The sequence below is a fragment of the Nansenia antarctica genome (assembly GCF_963989245.1).
Source record: "Nansenia antarctica genome assembly, chromosome: 4".
Classification (NCBI taxonomy): Eukaryota; Metazoa; Chordata; class Actinopteri; order Argentiniformes; family Microstomatidae; genus Nansenia; species Nansenia antarctica.
Window position 1 is genome coordinate 9,261,758 of NC_137689.1, and position 24,181 is coordinate 9,285,938.

The 24,181-nt window shown below is 42.3% G+C and overlaps 2 protein-coding genes across 2 annotated transcripts; both read left to right on the forward strand.

Annotated features, from left to right (window-relative positions):
* Positions 1 to 3,975: 3,975 nt before the first annotated feature.
* Positions 3,976 to 6,710, forward strand: fgf3 (fibroblast growth factor 3; the record flags this gene model as incomplete). Its single annotated transcript, XM_080528531.1, is given in 4 exon segments — positions 3,976 to 4,261; positions 5,454 to 5,557; positions 6,320 to 6,685; positions 6,687 to 6,710. Coding segments are annotated over 4 exon segments (780 nt in total).
* Positions 6,711 to 16,287: 9,577 nt separating this feature from the next.
* On the forward strand, positions 16,288 to 19,034 carry fgf4 (fibroblast growth factor 4; the record flags this gene model as incomplete). The annotated part of the gene is made up of 3 exons (XM_080528286.1): positions 16,288 to 16,588; positions 17,912 to 18,015; positions 18,858 to 19,034. 3 exons carry the CDS (start codon positions 16,288 to 16,290, stop codon positions 19,032 to 19,034), a joined length of 582 nt encoding a protein of 193 aa, XP_080384412.1.
* Between the last annotated feature and the right edge of the window lie 5,147 nt (positions 19,035 to 24,181).

Here is a 24,181-nt window from a genome sequence, read left to right on the forward strand (position 1 = left end):
ATATTAAATAGACATACTCTTTGTTTTCTCTGTGCTGCAGTGTTTGTGTGGCATACAAATACATGTTCAAGATACACCACTAAATCAAATCTGAGCCCTTGTCCCCCATAACCATCACAATAAATTGACTTTAAAAAAGTTGTATTTGCAGGTCATTTGCAGGTTAAGAGTTGTATTTGCAGGTCAGTCTAGAAAATATGGCAAATAGGGATGTATAACATGACCAAGAGGGGTAGGGGTGATACATACCAACATGTGGCAGTGATGACTGCAAAAACAACAACATATGAATTAGGATAGAAAGTGTTACAGCATTGTAATTGCCAACATAACAAAAATGTATGAGTCTACAAGGAACTATGATATATTGCTACTATTAATGTATGTATATTAAGCACATCATGTTGTATGTTATTGTATGTTATATGCATGTTGTCATTCACCTGGCAAGAACATTCTGGCCAAAACATGAATCATAAATAGGAGAAGTAAGTAAAAAAAACTACCAAACTGTCCACAATGAGAAAGTCTTTAAGGGTTTGGTGTACTCAACGAGAAAGAAATACAAAACAGAAGCCAATAACTTTTATTCATTAAAAAAAAAGAAAAAAATAATCCCCTAAACATTTCGCAGACCTATTTATGAAAAATATAAGGGTTAACATTTTCGAAAAAACCAACTCAAGTAAAAAAAAAAAAGGGGTATGAGAATAAAATAGTTGCCAATTTGTTTGCAGTGCGTTCGAACTGTACGGGAGTTCTTTTTTAGTCCCTGACAAGCAGGTGAGATCAAAGTGAATCCGGACAAAAGAGGCTCAGCAGCGATTTGTCAGGGGACGAGAGGCATTCCCGTCTGGGAAAGTGGCTGTAGCCCTGGCTGGGCTCTCAGATCACTAGCTCACTAAAGAAACCATGCCATGAGAAAAAGTACAGCAGAAAAGGTTCAGAGGTCAGTTTGATTTGGTCTGGATTATTGGTACCTCCTTTTTCTCTGCAAAGGGGCCAAGGAAAGGACCTGTGGCTACTAACCTTTGTAATGTCAGAAAAGACCCCATTGTGTGAGCATTTTTTGGAATTTGGGGTCAATTAAAAAAGAAGCCCTGAAATTCTTGCTTTCATTCATCAAGCACACAAAAAGTTTAAATGTATGGGTTTGGGTGTGCAATATGAAAAGCGTTTGCTATTGCTGGGGTTTTTGCATCATGTTGTCAAGTTTAAGACAACCAATTTATAGTTGTAAATGTTGGGTTTTTAACTGTCTCTATCAGTCTGGTAATGCCAATTCTAACACGTTTGACTTCTAACCGATTTAGACCAAATGGACAGAGGAGATGACATGTTGTATGTGAGTACAAGTGGGGAACAACATAGATTTCATGTAAATAGCCTTTAACACATTAGATATTAATGTTGAATACTTGAAATATATTACATATATGCAGGCCTATTTAAATTGGAGGAGACTAACACACCCACTATTTTGCAACACCCATTTGACATTGAGATATAAAGAGGGTTTTAACACTATGAGATATTGCACTTAAAACATGTAACGTTTGGTAAGATGTACAGGAATGTCAAACACTGTAGGATAGATTCACATCCCAAGTCAATAGTGTGCAACAGCATTCAGTTCTCTCTCTCTCCTTCCTTCTCCCTCCCTCCCTCCGTGTGTGTGTGTGTGTGTGTGTGTGTGTGTGTGTGTGTGTGTGTGTGTGTGTGTGTGAGTGTGTGTGTGTGTGTGCGTGTGTGTGTGTGTGTGTGTGTGTGTGTGTGTGTGTGTGTCAGACTGTTCGCACTGATTATTACTGAGATGCTTTGTGGGCGTCTATGGGCAATAATTAAAATACTTTCTGAAAGAAACAGCCGACCACATCTTAGGTCCCACCCTCTGTCAGAATCAAACCACATCAAGGGTCTCTCTCAAAAATGGTCACCAGAACAACTTATGATATACATCGGTCGGTGGATGTTTTGGTATGTTGTCTGAGTGGCGCAGGGCTCAGTAATATGGTCCCCCTTTCTATTAATTCAGTGACAGACACGTACCTCGGTGATGTATGGGGAAGGGAAGACAAATTAACTGCTCTTTCCTCCAGGGGATTCTGAAAGCATGGCCTTGATAGCAGGCGCTGGAGCAACGCCAAAGGGCAGAGAGATTTGTAGATGATGGTGCTAATTACGAGCATGGTAACCATAATGCGACCAAGATGGAAGCAATTTAGGCAGTAGTCATTTGCGTGTTACTCTTCCGCCCACCGGCTGCTACATAGCCATACAGAGCCTTAATATTAAAGAGGGAATCGTCTCTAAGACTGTGTTCACAATCTCAGACTGGGGAATGAATGAATGCGCACATGGGAAGACAAGACAATTGCGGAGTGCACATGGTCCATGGAGACTCATATCGGAGGAATGACAATTAATAGCTAGTGCGCCATTGCTTATTCTGATGGAAATGTGTCATGGAGAATAAACAGATAGAAAAAAGAAAAAAAACTAATGTTGGGTATGTAAATGTCTGCTCTCTGTGCAGTCTGAGGATTCATTGCTGTGATTGGAACTTCCAAGGTAGACAAAAAAGGTTTCGATTCCCACAAGTTGTTCTTGCATCTTGGTGCATTCTCTGGCCCGCCCTTTTAATGTGCGAGCGAATCTGGAGAGATGCTTTCCATCAATGCCACATTGGAGGATTCCGTTACGAAGGATTTCAACGTGACAAAGAAGCGTCGGTTTATGGCAAATGACATGCTGTGAAAACGTGATGATTTACCCTATGTCTTATAAAAATGTGTTTGCCTTCTGCGTAATCTTGGTGCACACCTTTTAACGTATAGCCTAAACACATTAGACTACTCACTTAAGATATTTTCGATCATTTTAGAGAATATGTACTATGTTAGGTTAGGTTGGATGTCAACATAAGTCAACATGGAAAAATGCATAAATGGGATCGATCATTTACATATAAATGTTGCATTTCATACGCATCATTGTTTTATAATCCGTAATTCGTTTACTTGAATTCATCAGACCACTGTAAACAAAACACAATTAATGTTAAATGCTCTAACACATTTTCAATTAGACCTAATGAACGAAAATGTCTAATTTGGACAGTAGGCCTATAATGATGGCATTTCTGGGGGTGCTTGCTTTACTCAATCTTAATGAGTAAATTGTTTAATTATGCAGGCAAAAGCAATAGGCCTACATAAAGAATATCACGACCAAAATGTAATCCACGAGCAAAATAATTCAAAAAAAATGTTTTGCATCACTCAAACCTATCCTCACCTGTTAAATTGAACTGATAGTGGAGCACTTTGATAAAATGCCACATGTCTGAAACCACACAGTGTATAATTTCGGATGCATAATTGGTCTTTGGGATATTTCAAAAGAGGAGTTCAGAGGGAAAACTCTGCCCTCAGATGGCTCTGCTCTTTGTGATGCGGTGTTCCGCAATAAGCCACTGTGTGTAATGCTGTGTAATTTTATCCACGCTGCACTCTCTTGGTTCACACAAGCCTGATACCTTGCCTCCCCCTTTCCTTTGTATCAATTGGTCGGAGTTCAGGCTATTGTCACTGCAAGGTTCTTTTATATCTGTGCACACTGTCGATCAGCCGAAATCTCACGATAGCCCTCCTTGTAGGATCCAGAGGCTTTTTACATACAGTCTTGCTTTTAGGGAGAGTAAAAGACCCATGACAAACCACCGGGACGAACCCACGCTGTTGTCAACGTGCCGCCGGCCCTGATCGATGAGAACGGCTTCAGTTCACCAGATCACTTCTTCAGATAAAGAGACTTTGGCAGCGCGACGCGTCTAGTTGCCAATGTTTCGTGGGCTGGATCACAGGGCTTTGCCACTACGGCAGAGGCTGCAAACGCCAACTCTTTAATGGGACCCGGAGTGCCATCTCCTCTCTCTATTCTCGCAAGCATTTTCCGATATACTGCCATGCCACAATGGTTATAATTCTGCCAATCCTGTTGTTGCTGAGTTTCTTGGACCAAAGCAAGCAGGATTCTCTGTCTCCGAGGTTCGGTTCCAGGACGTCCAGAGCGCCGTGCGCCAGGGGCCAGGCGACGTGCGACCCCAGGCAGCGGCGGGATGCTGGCGGACGCGGGGGAGTCTACGAGCACCTCGGGGGAGCACCGAGACGCAGAAAACTTTACTGTGCGACTAAATACCATTTGCAAATACACCCGACCGGGAAAATAGACGGTTCTCTGGAGGAAAACAACCCATTGAGTGAGTATTTATTCCATTCTCTATTTCTATGTTAGACTATTTCTATGTTAGACTATTTCTATGTTTCTCTAGCTTGTTTATTCAGTGGGAATTCAGTGGGAAAAAAATGTTTTGCACAAGCTATGATAAACAAGAAATAGAATTAGGCTACACTTTCTCCTTTCCAAAATATTGTAGAACCACTACATTAATATGGTCATTTAAATATTGTTTCGTTCAGTCGCCTCAGTTGTAGGCTATACTGAGCATGTATTTCGTGCGTTTCTTTTTAATTAATAGCGGTTGTGGTGGTAATGAAGCAAGAACGGTGTTGGAAAGCAAGTGTACTTTGATAGCCATCGCACACTCTGTGACCTTGTATTTGCCTTTAGTGGGAAAATGTTGGTTCAAAATAGGTCAAGTGCTTTCTATAAAGAAAACAGTGTTATAGGGTACAGTAGATCATTATGACACCAGCGACAAGCTGTCATGTAAAGCCACCGGTACACTAGTGGGATTCTCTCTCACTCCCCTCTCAAACTGCCTCTAATGCTAACAAGGTCACAACCACTGTGTTTTGTCATTTACTTTAATCGTTTTCTCTTTTATCTTTGATTTGGACAGTGTTGGTCATGTTTACATTATCTTTGAAGATGTGACCAGCTGACACCCGTTAATCGTTTTTATTTAAACACTTACACAGTCACTTATCAGGCAATAGAGCTCCCATTAGCCAAACCCAAACACCGAGATGAAGCTCATTTCCATATGAAAATAAGAATTAACAAGCTATAAGACACAATAGCTGGATCGTAACGGATGTATTTATCTCATCAATGACGATTAGGTTATTCGAAACCACTGAATAATAGCCTATTACAGACTAATTAATGACAGAGCAAATAAACATCAGGCCAAACCATTCAAACTGAAACTTAAATCCAATCAACTTTTAATTCATTCAACCGAAATAGGCCTAGGTGCTGAAATTAACTTTGATTTGTAATACACATCAAGAACAATTCATGCTTTTTGTCGACTTCGTGCTTCCAGACAACAAAACATAGGCGTAATGTCCTTCCCAGAACACCCAGTATTAAAGTTTTGCTGTTCAATTAAATTGAATGGAAACTGTTATCATCAAAATCATACTGTTAGTAAGAAAGTCAATAACGTTAATAAGTGTAATAACATCTGGTCCCGTTACTCTCAGGCATTATGGAGATCACAGCAGTTGACGTTGGAGTGGTGGCGATAAAAGGGCTCTTTTCCGGGAGATACCTGGCCATGAACGAGAAGGGACGCTTGTACGCCTCGGTAAGTGTTACGTCACATCTGCCAACATCAGCTTTAGCATTTAGAGGGCTCGGGTAACAAGCAGAGCTATTTGATTCCATCGAACCATTGTGGTGTTTATCTTGCATAAGGAGCGCACCCAAATTGTACCCAAATCGTAGAGATTTCCCCATTCAACCTCTCTGATATGACGCTTGTGTCCCTCTGCATGATTCACCCATAAACAGTCACCCCTCTATAGTTCTCAAGAGGCTACCAGTTGTAGAGGCAAGGCTGTGTGCTCCTATGGAAGGTGTGTGTGTGTGTGTGTTTGTGTGTGTGTGTGTGTGTGTGTGTGTGTGTGCGTGCATGTGTGTGTGTGTGCATGCGTGCATGTGTGTGTGTGCGTGTGTGTATGTGCTTACAAGCTGTGTGTGTGTGCATGCGTGCATGTGTGTGTGTGCGTGTGTGTGTGTGTGTGTGTGTGTGTGTGTGTGTGCATGCGTGCATGTGTGTGTGTGCGTGTGTGTGTGTGTGTGTGTGTGTGTGTGTGTGTGTGCTTACAAGCTACTGAACAGTTGTAGATGCTGTTTTTGAATAGCTTCCAAGACAACGTGAATGTGATTTCATAGATTAAAGCCTGTTGTAGAGAGTATTTTGACAGCTATGTCTTGACCCAAAAACCCTCAAGGGGATCCCAGTCTGGGGAAATTGGAAACTGCCAGTGTCATTAATGAGCGGGTTGCTCAACAACAATGCTGAAAGTTGTGATGATTGACATTGTATATACATATACTCTTTCAGGATGTATTCAACCAGGAGTGTGAGTTCTTGGAGCGCATCCACGAGCTGGGCTACAACACCTACGCCTCGCGTCACCACTCCACCGTACAGCCGTTCGCAGGGGGCGGCGGCGGCGGGAAACGGCGGGCCAGTGCCAAGAGGCAGTGGTACGTGTCCATCAACGGGAAAGGCAGGCCTAGGAGGGGCTTTAAGACACGCAGCACGGACAAAGCCTCCCTCTTCCTGCCCCGAGTGCTGGGCAACAAGGACCACGAGATGGTGCGGAAGCTCCGCGACAGCCAGAGGCACCCCGCCGCACAGCAGCAGAGCCCCCCTACGGGCCGCACCGGAGAGCACCGGAGACGGAGACACCGCGGCCGGAAAGGCGGGAACAAGGAGGCCGGATGACTGACGCTAACGACTGCCGTGGAGCAGTTACAGGCCTGGAACCCCAACCGCCCCAAGGACACCATGTCAAGGCACATGAAACTGACCAAAAAGTAGACTTTTAAGGAAAAGACTTAAGTTCACTTGGATCAGTGGCATCAAGCTATACATTCTTTGTTGTTGCACAAAATCTCCAGCTAAAAAATGTGCGACTTGTCGAACAGTTGGATACCCCTAGTTATACCAGTGCAAGATTTGCCTGGATTGTAAGTCATACATACCTACATTATAGTTAGAGCCTCCATATACATGAGTACGAATGGACTACAGTGATGAGGGAGCTTGCGTTTGTTGTGTACATACACATACTCTAATGTGACAAAGTCAACACCTCTGGATATTTTCTTACTTTCTTATCACATGGAAAAAGGACGAGTTGTTGTCGAGTCCTTGTTGACCCTTTTAAAGATATATAATTTATGTATATATGTATACAGTTACTTTTATTATTTCATTTATCAACATCTTTAACTTGGTAAATGATTTAGAATACAATTTGGACATCATACAAGTGCTTACAAATACCAAGGAACGGAATGCTGCAGAGAAATAGATACATTCAAAATATGGTATACGGCAAAGCACTTTTTCAGATATACATAATACTTAGGAAAAGAAAACCAGTAAAAACATGGGAACAGATGTATGTACTTATGATGTGATAGTCTACTGTCTTTAAAACTGCAAGAAGTACTTTGTATATTACTAATGATATGAATATTTATTTGGTACCTGTGTTTTTTTTAAGTTATTGATGAGATGCTTTCTACATTTACCAATGTTATTATTTTTTACATAGTTTTTTAACCAAGCAGTTGTTTCTATCATTCAAATATAAACACAAAATGGTATTTTATCAAAGATTTGGATAAAACAAATGAATCTGGCTTGTTTTGTTAATTGGTTCAACTAGTGACAGTGTACAGATAGAAGACATCAAACGTACCTAATCTTCATGGACCGCTTATGGACACAAGGCCACAATGACGCTGTCTCCATGTTAAATGGTAAATGGACTGACTTATAGCGCCTTATTCCAAAGCGCTTTACAATGGCCTCTCATTCACCCATTCACACACCAATGGCGGCAAGCTACCATGCAAGATGCCTGCCCGCTCATTGGGAGCAATTTGCTCCCAATGTCTTTCAGTGTCTTGCCGAAGGACACCTCGACATGTGGCCAGCCGGGGTTTGAACCGCTGATCTGCCAACCTTGCGATCATTAGACGCCGGCTCTACCTCCTGCGCCACAGCCGCCCCATGTTGTCTCATGACGAGCCTGTCTCCATGTTGTCCCATGACGAGCCTGTCTCCATGTTGTCTCATGGTCATGACGAGCCTGTCTCCATGTTGTCCCATGATGAGTCTGTCTCCATGTTGTCTCATGATGAGGCTGTCTCCATGTTGTCTCATGATGAGCCTGTCTCCATGTTGTCCCATGGTCATGATGAGTCTGTCTCCATGTTGTCCCATGATGAGCCTGTCTCCATGTTGTCCCATGACGAGCCTGTCTCCATGTTGTCTCATGATGAGCCTGTCTCCATGTTGTCTCATGATGAGCCTGTCTCCATGTTGTCTCATGATGAGGCTGTCTCCATGTTGTCTCATGATGAGGCTGTCTCCATGTTGTCTCATGATGAGCCTGTCTCCATGTTGTCCCATGGTCATGATGAGTCTGTCTCCATGTTGTCCCATGATGAGCCTGTCTCCATGTTGTCCCATGACGAGCCTGTCTCCATGTTGTCTCATGATGAGCCTGTCTCCATGTTGTCTCATGATGAGCCTGTCTCCATGTTGTCCCATGATGAGGCTGTCTCCATGTTGTCCCATGACAAGGCTGTCTCCATGTTGTCCCATGATGAGGCTGTCTCCATGTTGTCCCATGACAAGGCTGTCTCCATGATGTCCTATGGCCATGACGAGGCTGTCTCCATGATGTCCTATGGCCATGATGAGCCTGTCTCCATGATGTCCTATGGCCATGACAAGGCTGTCTCCATGTTGTCTCATGGCCATGATGAGGTTGTGTCCATGTTGTCTCATGATGAGGTTGTCTCCATGTTGTCTCATGGCCATGATGACCCTGTCTCCATGTTGTCCTATGGTCATGATGAGGCTGTCTCCATGTTGTCCCATGACAAGGCTGTCTCCATGTTGTCCTATGGTCATGACGAGGCTGTCTCCATGTTGTCCTATGGCCATGACGAGCCTGTCTCCATGTTGTCCTATGGCCATGACGAGCCTGTCTCCATGTTGTCCTATGGCCATGATGAGTCTGTCTCCATGTTGTCCCATGACAAGCCTGTCTCCATGTTGTCCCCTGGCCATGTTTTGCACTTCAGCCCAGGGTGGGTTCATCTCCCCGAGCTCTGCCCAGTCCAACAAGGAGGCGTTTGGCTCTCTGTCCCTCCCTGCATATCCCTGCTCTATCCAAAGCAACATTAGGGATGCAGCTTTTGGTCCACTCTAGGTCAACAAAAACGTTGTAACTTCATGAGAGGTATGTTTTTATTCACTGTCAATCAACTCCTTTATGGTGAATGTTGGGTAATTTATTAGCCTTTCAAGTTATATTGAACTACAGTAAATAATGAACTGTTTCACTTTTGAAGATGAAGAAGTATTTGGATAAACGTCACCAATAAACCATATGGAAAAATATATATAACGTGTGTACTTTGCTTTTAAAAAGGTTTCCTGTTGAAGACCTAGGCCCAAGGCTTTAATTACCCGTTTATCCTTTTAATTATCCTTCTAAAACAATCTTCCTTCGTGTTCATTAATAACCTGAAATACAACTAGTTTTAATCTCAAAACATTATTGTAAAGTAATGGGCGAAATGTAAACTGTACAAGCACATGCTTATGTTTCCTTGTTTTCCTGAAATACACAAAGAAAGTGCCAGGGCTGCAGCTTGCCTTTATCAAGTATGATCCCACAGTCAGGAGCAGAGTACGTCTCATGGCCTTCCAGCAGAAAGGGACGCTCTCCAGGGATCATAGGCCCTTCTGTCTCCTTCTCTGTACTGTACTGTACCTGCTCACTCATTCAACATGACTGCACCTGTTTTACAGAAAGACATGATAACTGTTGCTGCTAGGTGACTAAAGTACTGAATCTGTCATTTTGAATGTTTATTTACTATTATTTGTATGCTTTTTAGGAAAGACTTTGTGGTATAGCCTATACCACTGACTGACTGTGTGTTGGTGGAATCTATAGGAGGATAGAAAGCGTTGTTATCCTATACCTTGAGGGTCTGAAAGCTTCCTGAGCCTGACAATAGAACATCTCTGAGCCTGACAATAGAACATCTCTGGGGGAACCTGGGAAGCTGTGTCGCCTGAGACATTCTGCTTTAAAAAAAAAAAAGAGAAGAAAAAAAAAAGAGAAGAAAAACGACCAAAGCCTAAGATCCAATAAACAAGGTAACCCCTTCGGAAAAAAAGAAACAGTGTAACACCTCGTGAGCTTAGAATTATAAGGTTCTATCTCCGTTTAGGGTAGTTCAGAGATATTGAGCGTCAAAGTTTTTACATTCCATTATGTTTTGTGAGATGGAACCTTTGTATTTTATGAATTATTAACTCAAAAATGTCAACATTTTAAAAATAACACCACACAGGCATTAATAAACACCTAATGAACCAGAATATGTAAAAAACTCAATTTTGACAAAAATTGAGATAGAACCTTATAATTCTAACGTCACGACCTTGCTAGTTTGTTATGAATGCCAAACTCTAATATTACTTAACAGGAATGCGGGACTTCAGACGGCCCGAGTGGAAGTAGGACTACTTGAATTAGCCTTTGTGTTTCCCGGCCTTATTATCAGCTGCATCTCTTACGATCTGTCAGGACAAACATGCGTAAATATACAAACATGTGTATCGTCCACAGCACTGAGTCAACGACCGTCATCTGGATTGATCAGATATTAAAAACCCTACATTCAAACGTGATATCGTCTGACTGATAAAAAAATAAAATGATAACATTTCCCAAGAGACTATTTGACAAGAATTACTGTATATAATAAACCCATCACTGTAACGTCATTTTAGAGCGAAATAAAGAGGAGACGGGATCGATTTCATTGCGCATTAATATGAGATGCTGTGACATGTTTCACAATAGGGTTTCCACATCCCACAAGAAATGTCAACCAGAAAGCACAGAAATAGCACCACAGAAATATCTTGTATAACGATGACAACAATTACACAAACAGCCTAGGCCTTCTGCACAAATGAATGGCGCTGGAAATCACTGCAGCCTATTATTGCTAATAGCCTATCGTGACGTTAGAATTACAAGGTTCTATCTCCATTTTTGTCAAAATTGAGTTTTTTACATAATCTGATCCATTAGGTGTTTATTAATGCCTGTGTGTTATTTTTAAAATGTTGACATTTTTGAGCTAGTAATTCATAACATACAAAGGTTCCATCTCACAAAACATAATGGAATGTAAAAACTTTGACGCTCAATATCTCTGAACTGCCCTAAACGGAGATAGAACCGTATCATTCTAAGCTCACGCTATGCCATTATGCTTATCCGAAGTCTTCCAATATTACATGTGGATGGCCAATAGATCTGGGGATACATCTAAAGGGCATTCAATATGAGAAGGCGCATACAATAAACAGGAGATACGACTTTTAATTCATGCAAAATGAGGCTACCCGACGTTCCCCTCTCTGTTCCCACAGAGATCATGTTGTCCCATGCTCTCCCTGGTGCGCACGCTGAACCTCTATTCAGACGCACATTCAGACGCGCTCTTATTAGTTCAGTGGCATTAAGCAAGTCAACAAAAGCTCTGGAGTTAGAGTTTTGCGTCTCGACCTAGGCGACTTCTGTTGACCCGCACGACACAATGATGTGTCTGGCTGTCGCCAGCATGTCAAGGGGAGATGCTCATTAGGGCAGTAGCCAACTTTCCCTCCCACAGTGGACGCGTAAAACCCGGTAATGACATCCAGCGATTGAAGGCATTGTATTCCACAACTGACGACAGAGAGATAACCCATATCACAGGTAACTAGTAGAGGCGTCCGGGTCCCCTCAGTAGAGAGCCCACCTCTTGTGTAAACTTGCAGACACTGCACCCTAGGGGCAGGTAGTGGTCTCCTGATGAGAAATGAGCCTAGTATTATCGATAATTAACAAAACACATTTATGATGAACCGTTATGCAATTCATAAGGCATCATTCAGCAGTGGTAGGCCAGCAATGGCTTAAATCATAACGTAATTGCGCCTATTTCACGAGAAAATATGTGCGGTAGTACTATTTTTGGACGAAAATACCTAGCCTAAGTTGCATGCATTCTGTATAGGCTACCTATAGCAATCAATATAATTAGGCCTACTTCATAAACATCAATTATGCCTTTAGGAAAGTGATTAATGATAATTGAGGACGATGTTGATGAAGAAGAAGGTGAGAAAGACAACGATGAAGAAGGAGGAGGAATGTTAGTTGCTGCCTGCTATTGTAGTGGTTGTTATGTTTGAACATGCAGTCGCTGAAAGATGTTCTACCTAATTAAAAACGCAGGTATTCAGTGTCTCTCCAAGAGGGCCGCTTTCAGAGACGGGCCCTCCTCGTGCCTGCCTAATTGGTGGTCAGGAAATCCTCGTGCACAAAACCTGCTGGAGGCCTTTGTCTCTGCCCTCTGCAGGCCGTCTGCATGGGCCCTCTGCATGGGCTGCCATAGGGGCCTACACATCTGACCTCTCAACGAAAGGAACACTCCAGAGGTTTCCTTTTCAAATATTTTCTTTGTTTAGCATTATGGTCAAATAGGTTGACTGACAAGTGGCATACCAACTAAATGGCAAGAATCGTACAGGCTTGTGCTCGATAATTTAGAAATGTAAACACAATGATCTATTTAAAATCAGATAATATAACGTTGGGTCCAACGCGTGTGCCCTATGACAGTTGTTGGTGACGTTAGAATTATAAGGTTCTATCTCCATTTTTTAGGTCAAAATTGAGTTTTTTACATAATCTGATCCATTAGGTGTTTATTAATGCCTGTGTGGTGTTATTTTTCAAAATGTTGACATTTCTGAGTTAGTAATTCATAAAATACAAAGGTTCCATCTCACAAAACATAATGGAATGTCAAAACTTTGACGCTCAATATCTCTGAACTGCCCTAAACGGAGATAGAACCTTATCATTCATAAGCTCACGAGTTGTATTGACGTGGTGGTTAGGCCTATAATAGGTTTACATCCTGTATTGTAATTTTATTGAACATTTGATTGAACTTGATTTGAGTTAATAATGGTTTCATAAGAAGTTAATGAGGTATTAACTTCATAATTAACTTTTGAAAAATAAGCTTGGTGGTCATGTTAACGTAAGTAAATTTCACTTCTACCATCACAACTGAAAGAATTATCTAAAAGCATTCAGGTGTATTAGGATAAGTCGTTAATAGCACGTTAATAAGCAGTGACGTTTAAAAGGCACCATTGTGATGGCCATTGAAACCCATTTTAATTTAAGCAATATAGCCTATAGTATATATGTTTTTAAAAAGTAACCCAAGCAACGTGGCATCCTTGTTGGACCATATTATTAAATGTAAAAGTTGTGTAGGCCTAATGGAAAAGAGATTGAACCAACAGAAGAAACAGATACTTGCCAATTCATAAGGAAATGCGTCGGATCCAAAATGCTGTACATCTTCTTAATGTCAAAATAGGCTAAACAGTTAAGCAGATATGTTATAACTACACCAACATCCACAGATTCGTTTCCCAAAGTTCTTGTTACGAAAGAAAACACGATCTCAAGAAATTTGATTAAGCCATATATACTTTTAGAGAATTTTATCTCATCAGGTCAATCAAGCACTTATTTGCATCATCAAGTGAATAAATGCCCAAAATAAACATTTGATAACGTGGAACTCATAAAGCGCGATAGTTTTTTGTAATGCCGAAACAACATTACAGCACCATGGAGAGCGGCCACACCAGATGAATGGCAAACGCAAAGTGTTTAAGTGCTGCATGCCGGTTTTTCTCCAAAGCCCCGTTAACGGTGAATACGTGCGTTAACTGTTCAATAGACTGTACGTTTGCAAATATGTTCCATTATAATACACAAAATGTATGTGTCCACAAGTTTTTAACGTGCATAATTGTGTGTGAAAATAATAAGCATAGGCTACGGGAGACAGAGAGACCAATAGATATAGGCCTACACATTACACACACACACACACACACACACACACACACACACACACACACACACACACACACACACACACACACACACGCTCTGTTGACAGGGCGGCACAGACTTGTGCAAATAGGTCGAAGTTGCATTGCACGCACAGTGGATGTGTGCTATGGTAATGGTACTCCTTGATCTATACCTCAGTGATTGCTATAACACACACAACAACGAATGTCACTCGAGCTTTTTGATCACTACAGGGCCTTTAGGCTGCGAACAAGCAGAGGTCGACTTCTGAGACACAAAAAGATCAAATAGACCGTCTGAAAAAGACACGTCTTGTAGGCCATCAGCAGGCAGGCAGCATTTAGTGAACCAGCGAACCTTACAGGAGATGGGTCGCCAAGCTAAAGGTTGAGCAACTCGGGGTACGTACGGCTCCAAGATCTGACAGCTTTCAAAGTTCCAATTTGCAGCATAGAGAGAGGGAATGTTACTATACATTGAGGAGTAACCAAACGTGAACGTGAGAAAACGTTTTCATGCGAATCATCAGCCAGCCAGTGACTGGGGCGCAAGAGCGCATGCAGACCCACCAATGAGTTCCAAAGGTTTAGCCTGATTTTTTTGTTTCTGGAGGCCATGCATATTGGGTGCACAGAAACGACGATGTGATATTAGATATAAACGAAAAATGCAAATTCAGCTGTGACGAAGGATGCTTAACTCAAAGGCAAGGCTGACACAAGTTCCACTATACGACAAAGCGCGCAAACAATTTCGAATACAACAACGATTAGGCTATGTCCCCTCAACCACGTTCATATAGTGTGGAAATATATAACAAATTGGGTTTAGGCATTTCAAGTATAGACTGGTAGAATTTGGACACTATTTGGAGACCCGACGGACCCCAACACACGGAAGCCACGCTGATTAATTTGAGGCAAATGTTCTCATGTCTAATGTAATGGAAAGTGGGGTTAAATGTCGTCTAAATCTCCGTTTAGGGCTGTTCAGAGATATTGAGCGTCAAAGTTTTTACATTCCATTATGTTCTGTGAGATGGAACCTTTGTATTTTATGAATTACTAACTCAAAAAATAACACCTAATGGATCAGATTATGTAAAAAAACTCAATTTTGACAAAAATGGAGATAGAACCTTATAATTCTAACATCACGACATGGTGCAGGTGCATGGTCTGTGAGACTCAAAAACAGGACAGAGCTAAAAGCTAATGACCATCACATCCCAATAGTGGTCATATCCTTAGTGTCAGGCATGCAGTAGAAGCAGAAGTCGTGACTGACTTGTTTTGTGCCATTATTATCTCCAACGTGCAGATTATCGGTCGGAGCATCTACTTATCATACTTTTCACATTCATATTTAGTCTCACCATTGTTCTCTTTAAGAACCGGGGTTTTCATTTTTTTCTTTTTTCTCGACCGACCGGTCTTAAATTAGTTATTTCAATTCGTTGAATTGAACATTTGTTTTTTCCTGTTATTGTTCATTTATAGAACTGTCTCCTGTCTGTCTGACACCGAGGTCTGTACACTTAGCTATTTCCTTTTCTTACATCCTCCCATACATAAATTATTTCATTTTAGTCCGATAATGAAGGAAGGCAGCTATATACACAAAGAAACCATATTGAATCGTCTTAATTCTATGTTTCAAGAACTGCGTCTTTTCTGTCAGATAAGGGCACACTAGCTATAAACAGCCTCCCGCAGTTTTTACTTGCTTGATTCAATATGAGTGAACTGAACACTGGCAAATGTTGTTTTGTTATCTGGGCAATCCGAGTTTTTACATTTGTTAGACACCCCCCCCCCCCCTCCCTCTCCAGCCTGGGCACAGCATGTACGTGCGCACATTATAGGGGGATCAGTCTGTTTAGAGTGGCTTAGAATACTGTCCCGTCCCGTGATGCGGGAGGTAGTGCGTGTGTGATGTAATTTCACAGCAGATATAAATATCGCCGGCCAGGGAAAAAGCGGCATGGCTGTGCCGCGCTTGCCTACACACGGCCAACACTTCTCAACTTATCCCTGGACTCCAAAACAAGTTAGACTCGAATCTGTACACGTTACCTCGGGAGCGGACGGGAGTGGACAAGAGTCGATGTCGCTCCAACGGTAAAATCTGCATCTGCGTCTTGGAATGAGCGTCGTTTTTAGACGCGCCTTTTTATTCGTTCGTTTTTGCTTCTTCGGAGTTCAACGCAAAGGCCGGCACAGGACAGGGGAGATATTTTTAGTCCCTTAATAAACTCGCTCAACAAACACTGTACTGTACTGCAGTGTTGGTCACGATCAGGATGGCCTTTCAATCGGCCCTCTTACCCATATTGGTCTTGGGACTGATGACTAGTTTGGTGCGCTGTGCCCCTGTCTTCCCTGGGAGACTGAACGGCACATCAGTGGAGCGCCGCTGGGAGACTCTGTACTCGCGGTCCTTAGCCCGGGTCCCCGGGGAGAAGAGGGAGATCAACCGGGACAGTGACTATCTCATGGGCATTAAGCGGCTACGGCGCCTTTACTGCAACGTCGGCATTGGGTTTCATATTCAAGTGTTACCCGATGGGAGAATAACGGGAGTGCACAGCGAGAATCGTCACAGTAAGTTCAATAACATTATTTTTTCACTTTCACGCATCATATTGCCAGTTGCATCCCATGTCATTCAAGGCTCTTAGGGTATAACTCGCTCCCTTAGCGGTACATTAGATCTCGAATATCATACGTGGGCTATACCTATAGCGCTTGGCTACAATGTAAAAAATATAATATGATGCACTTACCATGTTTCACTCATAACGTGTTTGCGTTGTATGTGCCATAAACGTCTATTCGATGAATCCACCTTTGATCCTAATTAACAATTGAAAGATGGTGTAAGGATTATGCCTATATTGGCTGTCAATATATGGCACATAATGTGTTGGGAGTATGGGAAACGGGTTTGAAAAGACTTTTGTGAGTTTCATTTCAAAAGTTGGCTGTCACTTGATTGGAAAATGGTATGAGCATATTTGACATATCCACACCTCTAATGAAATGTGTTTGTTGTGGCATCGGTGACAGTGGCTCCTCTTGCCTGAACATCGATGCTCGTTTTAAATAAATAGCCCAAAGTGGTCTTCAAGTCTGGTCTGATGTGAAAGCGAATAAGGTGGGTAAACATCTGGAGTGTTGCATTACGTGTGGGTGCTTTCCACTCTGGAAACCAGTGTCTGAAATCAGAGCTCGCTAGGAGCCAAGCCAATATCTAACATGGGTCCTAAAGTTAGGACAGAGATAAACCCATCTGTTACGGTAGATTAACCCCTTGGCCTTGCGTGTCTAATTAATGTCCGCTACAGACAAAGTCATATTCGATGACATTTGCAGACACAAAGAATAACAAAAATGTAATTTGTCTTACAGTTCTCATATATAACCCTTCCCAACTAGGCTATACAACGTGGTAAAGTGGCCCGTATAGGCCCTATTGACACGGCCTGCCTGCACTGTAAGGTTGTTTTGTGTTCCCTTGGCCTATTTTGAGACACGACATAAAATGCAAGGGAGATACATTACATAGATTCTCTTTGAACAGCTTTAGTCGCCATAAAAAACACCTTTAAAAGGGGAGTCAGCTATATCATTCTACACTTCAAAATCCCATTGCAGAGCTTTTAAGTGAGGTGCGGAATTGGACATCAGGTGGAATTATGAATGCAGCATCCCATAGACTAATTGATTACAACTGACCTTCAATAAATAAATACTGTGACATTGTTAGGCGATGCCAACATTGGTCTACAGACAACATGTAGTCTACAGGAGGCAGAAAGTGATCGTTTCTGGATGATGCGCAACTGAACGTTCATTTCTGTGTCAACTGATGAGGTGATACGATGCGAGCTGTGAAACTAATGCTATTTCTTTCCGTTCTTCCAGGTCTCCTTGAGCTATCCCCTGTAGAGAGAGGAATTGTGACACTGTTTGGCGTCAGAGGCGGTCTATTCGTGGCCATGAACAGCAAAGGGAAGCTGTACGGATCGGTGAGTGTACCTGATGATTTAGTACTGTTGATTTCCGCCCGGTATCCGCCCGGTATGCGAATTTGCGGAACCTAGGATGGTAGGGGAAGGCAGGGCAATACCGCTACCTGATTGGTTGGCTCTTCATGAGTGCTTCGCCAACCAATCAGGTAGCGGTATTGCCCTACCTTCCCTGCTTCGCCAACCAATCAGGTAGCGGTATTGCCCTACCTTCCCCTACCATCCTAGGTTCCGCAAATTCGCGCCCCGGTATCGGTAGTCTGCTTGATGAGATGTTACCACTTGAGTTGTAACAACCCCTCCTTCTGCTCCACCCCCCCCCCCCCCCCCCCCCCCCCGACAGCTCCTTTCCGCGTCACATTGTTGGGCTGGGTTATGGCATACTTCCAGTGCCTGGCTGTGTTTTCATTGTAGGCCAGATAAACCCAGGAACGGTAGCGCAGTAGATCATTCAGACTGCACATTCCATTCTTTGCATTGCCAGCCGCCACATGCACCTACTGTCCTTCCCAGAGTCAAGATGGACTGGACAAAAAGACCACCCACACACACTGTGCTGCCGTACATGACCCACCCCTGCTCAGAGACACACGAAACGAATTAATGTCTGCCCTTTATTTGTGTATGTTCCCTGATGCATGTACCCAAGTAGACTCGCATGATAGCGGTCTTAGCAGACCCACATAAAATATCCAATGACAATCATCGAGGATATTACGAAATATAGTTTATTCTATTAAGTAAAATCATTAGGAAAAAGTGGACAATATGAGAATTAGTTTGTTTATGTAGATTCATTTTCAGATAGTTATTAAACATGTTTCTAATCTTCTCTGTTTTAGGTGCATTACAGCAACGAGTGCAAATTTAAAGAAAAGCTCCTGGCAAATAATTACAATGCTTACGAATCAGTGGCATACCCGAGGATGTACATTGGACTAAGCAAGACGGGTAAAACAAAAAGAGGAAACAGAGTATCACCAGCCATGACGGTGACGCATTTCTTGCCAAGAATCTGAGTCACTCAGAAATAGACTTAACCTCAATAAGGTGGGGGTGAGGGGGACTCAAAACGATGCACTTTCCAATGGAGTTTTATGCAAGTCTGAGTGTATCATATTTTAATTTATGTTTTAAGTTTGTATATCAGTTTATTTATAATGTAACACAGTTTTATATTTTGGGGGAACCGGTCCTCCCATGGGGGGAGAAGACATTTATTTATGTTTTTTTTGTTTTTTTTAATTATTTATCAGAAGTTTGCTGCTATTAAGTGTTTGGAAAAATGAAATTCCTTCATTGAATGATGGTTTTCTTTGCACTGTGTATAGACAACATATTCTACAGCGACAGAGCAAAGGATACGTTTATTACATCACTCATTTTTCTTCTTTGGAGAGAATTTTTAAGTCTTAGACCAAAGCTGAAAAAAGTAAAACTGTATAAAATCATTGATGTTACACTCAGAGGCAATTGTCCAATGTCAGGCCTCTTTTGTATGGCATTGGAGTCTAATTGAAACAGTATCAGCTTACTCCTGGTTACAGAAAGAGCTGCGTTGAAGTCCTACCCTCTCAAATCTGTTTTTAGCTCTGCCAGGGGGTTGAACTTTGAACTTTTCTGCAGTCAATCTTTGTCAGATCCATAAGACTCCGGATAGAGAGAGGCATCTTCTTGACATTATAGAAGCAGAGAATTTGGGAGTTTAAAGGCAAGGTCAGTGTTCTGACATTCAATGCAGAAACTATAGCCATGGCTCTATATCATAATGGGAAGAAAAAACTCCTCTGGAATATAGTGAATAATGTATCTCAGAGGAATAACGGTTTAAAAAAAGATAGTTCAGCATCAGAGGTCTTCACGGAGGATGATCCCAGACAAGATGACAATGATACAACGATTGTCATTGATAATGTTTTCTTCTAGCGAGTGTATTTGGAAGGATATGTTTGTCACATATCTTTCAATTTCCTTGGTTTTCTCTTCTGTTTACCCTCTACCTCACATAACCAACAAGAGTTTGTCCTAACGCAATTTTCTTACACAACTTTAAGATAAACCCCTCTCTCTCTGCTCATTTCTGTTCCCCCATCTCTTCAGAGCACCCTCCCTGCCATAGGCAGAAGTCCAGGCAGCCATTTCGTCCTAGTTGCGCCTTGTCACGTTTGAGCTATCTTTACCCTGTGATTTACTTTTAGAAAGGATAATCATGGTAGAAATATTTACAGACAGCTGTTAGACTGCACTATATGCTCAGCCAGTAACCCTATATTTTTCTTTATATATTTTGTAAATATAACCCCTGGTAACTGGCGGAGCACAGAGAAGCTGCTTCCAAGGTCTGTTATTCCTCCTTCGAGAACGTTCAAGCACGGACAAGGGGATTGGCCGAGTGAAGGTGCATGACAGAGGGTCTCTCTCCCTCTCTCTCTCTCACTCTCTCTCTCTCTCTCTCTCTCTCTCTCTCGATTAGACTAGTTTTCAATTGTATATGCTGGTGTTCATTCATCTCTGAGAGGTTTCCATCTCAGGTACAACATTCCACAAACCATGGCATTTTTCAATGTACAGGCTATAGACAACTAACTGGAAGGGATTCCCCAATGTTACAATACCGTATACAGGTAGTTTATTGTCCAAATCCTTTGAGAAATCTAATGAGGTGTAACATTTTGATACAGTCTTGGCTAAATACAATGATTGGAACGAAGAGTTGGGTGGCTGTTTGGCTCTTTGGATTCATGAGGGTAGATTATGAACCCCTATGAATCCAAAGATCCAAAGAGCCACCCAACGCTGGTTCACAGTTAGCTCTAATTTAATACCTGATTTATGTTGTCAATGGCAGTACAGTATGAATAGAGGTTTTAGCTGTTCCCGTGGTTGGACCTTTTGAATAAACCTGGTAGGTTCCATCTATAGTTTTCTATAATCATTTTGGGTCGCATGTAGGACCCTTTCCACTGTGTTCTAAATGGAACCCAAAAGGGTTTTTACATGGGAACCAAAAGGGTTCTTCAAAGGTTTCTCCCAAAGGGACGGCCAAATAACACTTTCGGAACCTTTTCTCAAAGTGTATCTTTCAATCACCTGGATTCTGAAAGACCTGTGCCTCTGAAATGGTGATGCCTACCAATCTCACAATTACTTTTTTTATTGCCACAGCTGTGCCCAAACGTTTCCCAATAGAGCTGTTTTGCATGGCTGAGGATAATGTTTACAAAAGATTGCAAAGCCACTGGCAAATACTCTGTGACCTCTCCCCTCAGCCAGGTCCCACCCCCTTTAGAGTGGCACCTTATTTGTTTAAAGCCTACAGCAAGTGTACAAGAAACAAAAATATGTTCTGAAATTTGCACCTTATGGACAACACAATAAATCAAACAATTACTCTGACATTTTTTATCTATCAGTGAGTAAATATGTCGAGATGGTACAAAAAGATAAACATTTTTTAAACCCTTTTTTACTGAATTGACTGTATGCCCAATATCCATCATCCCCAGTGGATGTTCATTTTCTCCATATCCGTGCTGTTTCTGCATTTAGGGGTGGGCTCTCAAGTAATAAGTAATACTGTCTGTGAGACCTGTGGTCCTGTTTGCGTTGTGTTTTTGTTTTGTTACATTGATCAGATATTCTGTAGTTTTATACGGGTCTGGTTAAATACCCTGGTGTATGTGCTGTGCACATGACTAACAAAAGCCTAACTTTAATGGACATTAATAAAAAGATGACCCAATGTTGTAAAATGTCTCTTTAATGTCTGAAACCTTCCCAAACGTTGAATGGGAAAGTGTGTCCAAACTTTTGAATGGTACTGTACAGGTATATCTTCACTCTTTAGAAGGAAAGTCAATTATGTTACCTGAATACTCTGCATTGCTTTTGTCTATTTCAAATTAATTTACTGTATTATACCATACCAAACCATTTAGTTTGATATTTCTCAAAAGGAAAATAGCAAATTAAGAAACGGTAACTTGATCTATATTCTTTATATACTGTATGCATGTATCTGTACTTTCACATGTTTCACATGCTCCCACATAGATTTCATCACATAATAAGGTGTTTCTCTCATTCTTGTGAGAGCCAGCAGACCCCATGCATATTCAATGTTATTCTGTACTTTAACTGTTCATTTTGTTCAATGCCTCTCAAAGTGGCTTTGGAAGAGTGAGACAGGTGTGGCCACTCAATACACATGTATTTCTGTCCACTGGCTCAAGCTAAATGGAGCCTTGTCATTGCCTGAAAGAATGACAGCTTTCTGCTCCAGTAAACCGAGGCGGCAATGTTTAAGGGCTGTAAACGCTCCCTAAAATAGTGTCTACACTTCATCTATCTGCCTGGGCTTCATTGTCTGTCAACCACATAAACATACACACACCTATGGGCCAGAATGTCTATTTCAGATATGCCTTTTAAGTTCTCACAGGGCTCCAGGCAGCGAGGGGAAACTTAGAACAAGATGCTTTCTAACAGAGATGGGCAGTTGAATGGCTGTTCGACGGTGTTCTAAGTAAACAGACAGCTAGGTGTGGAGGATGAGTGGTAGGATGAGTCGATGCAAACTTGTCTGCTGTCCTTCCTTCCACCACACAGCCCAAAAAAGAGACAGTAGGAGTGGTGGACAAGATGACTGATACAAGGGTAGGACTCATGTAGGAAAAACAAATGCAAGCTGTTTAACCTGTATGACCACTGCAAATACTTATAGCTTTTTACTGACTAAACAGCATCAATACATTATTCCGTGAGGTTCAAACCCCCCCCGCTACCAACACACACACAGACACACACAGACATACACAGACATACACAGACAAACACACACACAGACACACACAGACATACACACACAGACAAACACACACACACACACACACACACAAACACACACACACACACACACACACACACACACACACACACAGACAAACACACAAACACACACACACACACACACACACACACACACACACACACACACACACAGACAGACACCCCTACAATTACAGCCTACAGTTCACCAGGCTGATTGAAACATCATGCTGCAGTGGGTATGTGCCCATCCTCGTTGTTGACTGGCAGGGGCACCTTGAGCACTTAGTTAGCTAGGCCCTCACACAGAGTGCCTGGATTGGATGGGTATCACACCTCTTAAGCCCCGGCTTATAGGGTTTTGCGGCTTTATCCTACCAGCAAACAAAGGCGAAGCCAGAGTCTTTAACGCCAGCGAGGCTGGATCATCTCTGGGGGAAACGCGGCTATGAGAGGAGATGCTTGATATGGGACCAGGGCTCAATCATTCCACACTGTCTAAACAAGAAGTGATACCATTGGGGGAACCCCTCCTAAGCAGAGGGAGCAGAGGACAGAACGGTAATGTTCCTGTTGGCACACAGGGGATTCCGATGATAATAGTCATCACCTGACTGTCTGTTGTGTAAAGAACTCTGAAGCCCTGCTGCTACTGCTGCTAGTCAATCACAATCACGACGCTTCTTTAAACACTTCTTCGAGTGCTACCGATTTCAACTGTGCACACACGGCAGGGAGTTAGGGTTTTAATCTGTCCCGATGACACTGTTAATTGGTTCAGACGGAGCAAAGCAAAAACAGGGCTCTATGTGCTGAAGCAAATGAGCTCCATGCAGCCATATTCAAATAGCCACACCTGGCCTGAGCCACAGGCAAACAACCGTTTGTCTTATAAACACCTGCTGGAACCTCCGCTGACATCAGCTGTGATACCCTTGGGTTTGTTTTTAGAGGCATGATGTGCTGGATTTCAGATTCATCTTTACCCTGCTGCTCCTTCAAGTGTACACTTGTTCACTCTCCCTCGTGGATGTAAAACGTGTCAGATCGGCGTAAGGGAATATGGGACGAAGGGAGTTTCCACCATTTTTCTTTCACCAAATCTCTATTCCATTGTAATCTATGAGAGGGGAGTGTTGATGTGCCTGATGGTCTGGGCCTGAGAGTGCAAAGGGGGTACTTAGAGAGGGTGTTTGTGCCCCATGCTCTCTTTGTAGGGCCAGCTGTGAGGCGTCTGTCTGAGATCCTCCAGATGTTTTCCCATAAAGACAAGGTACTTCAAAAGGTGCTGAAAAGGCTCCCCCTCTCTCACTTCCCTGCTGTGTGAGGCTCCCCGTAC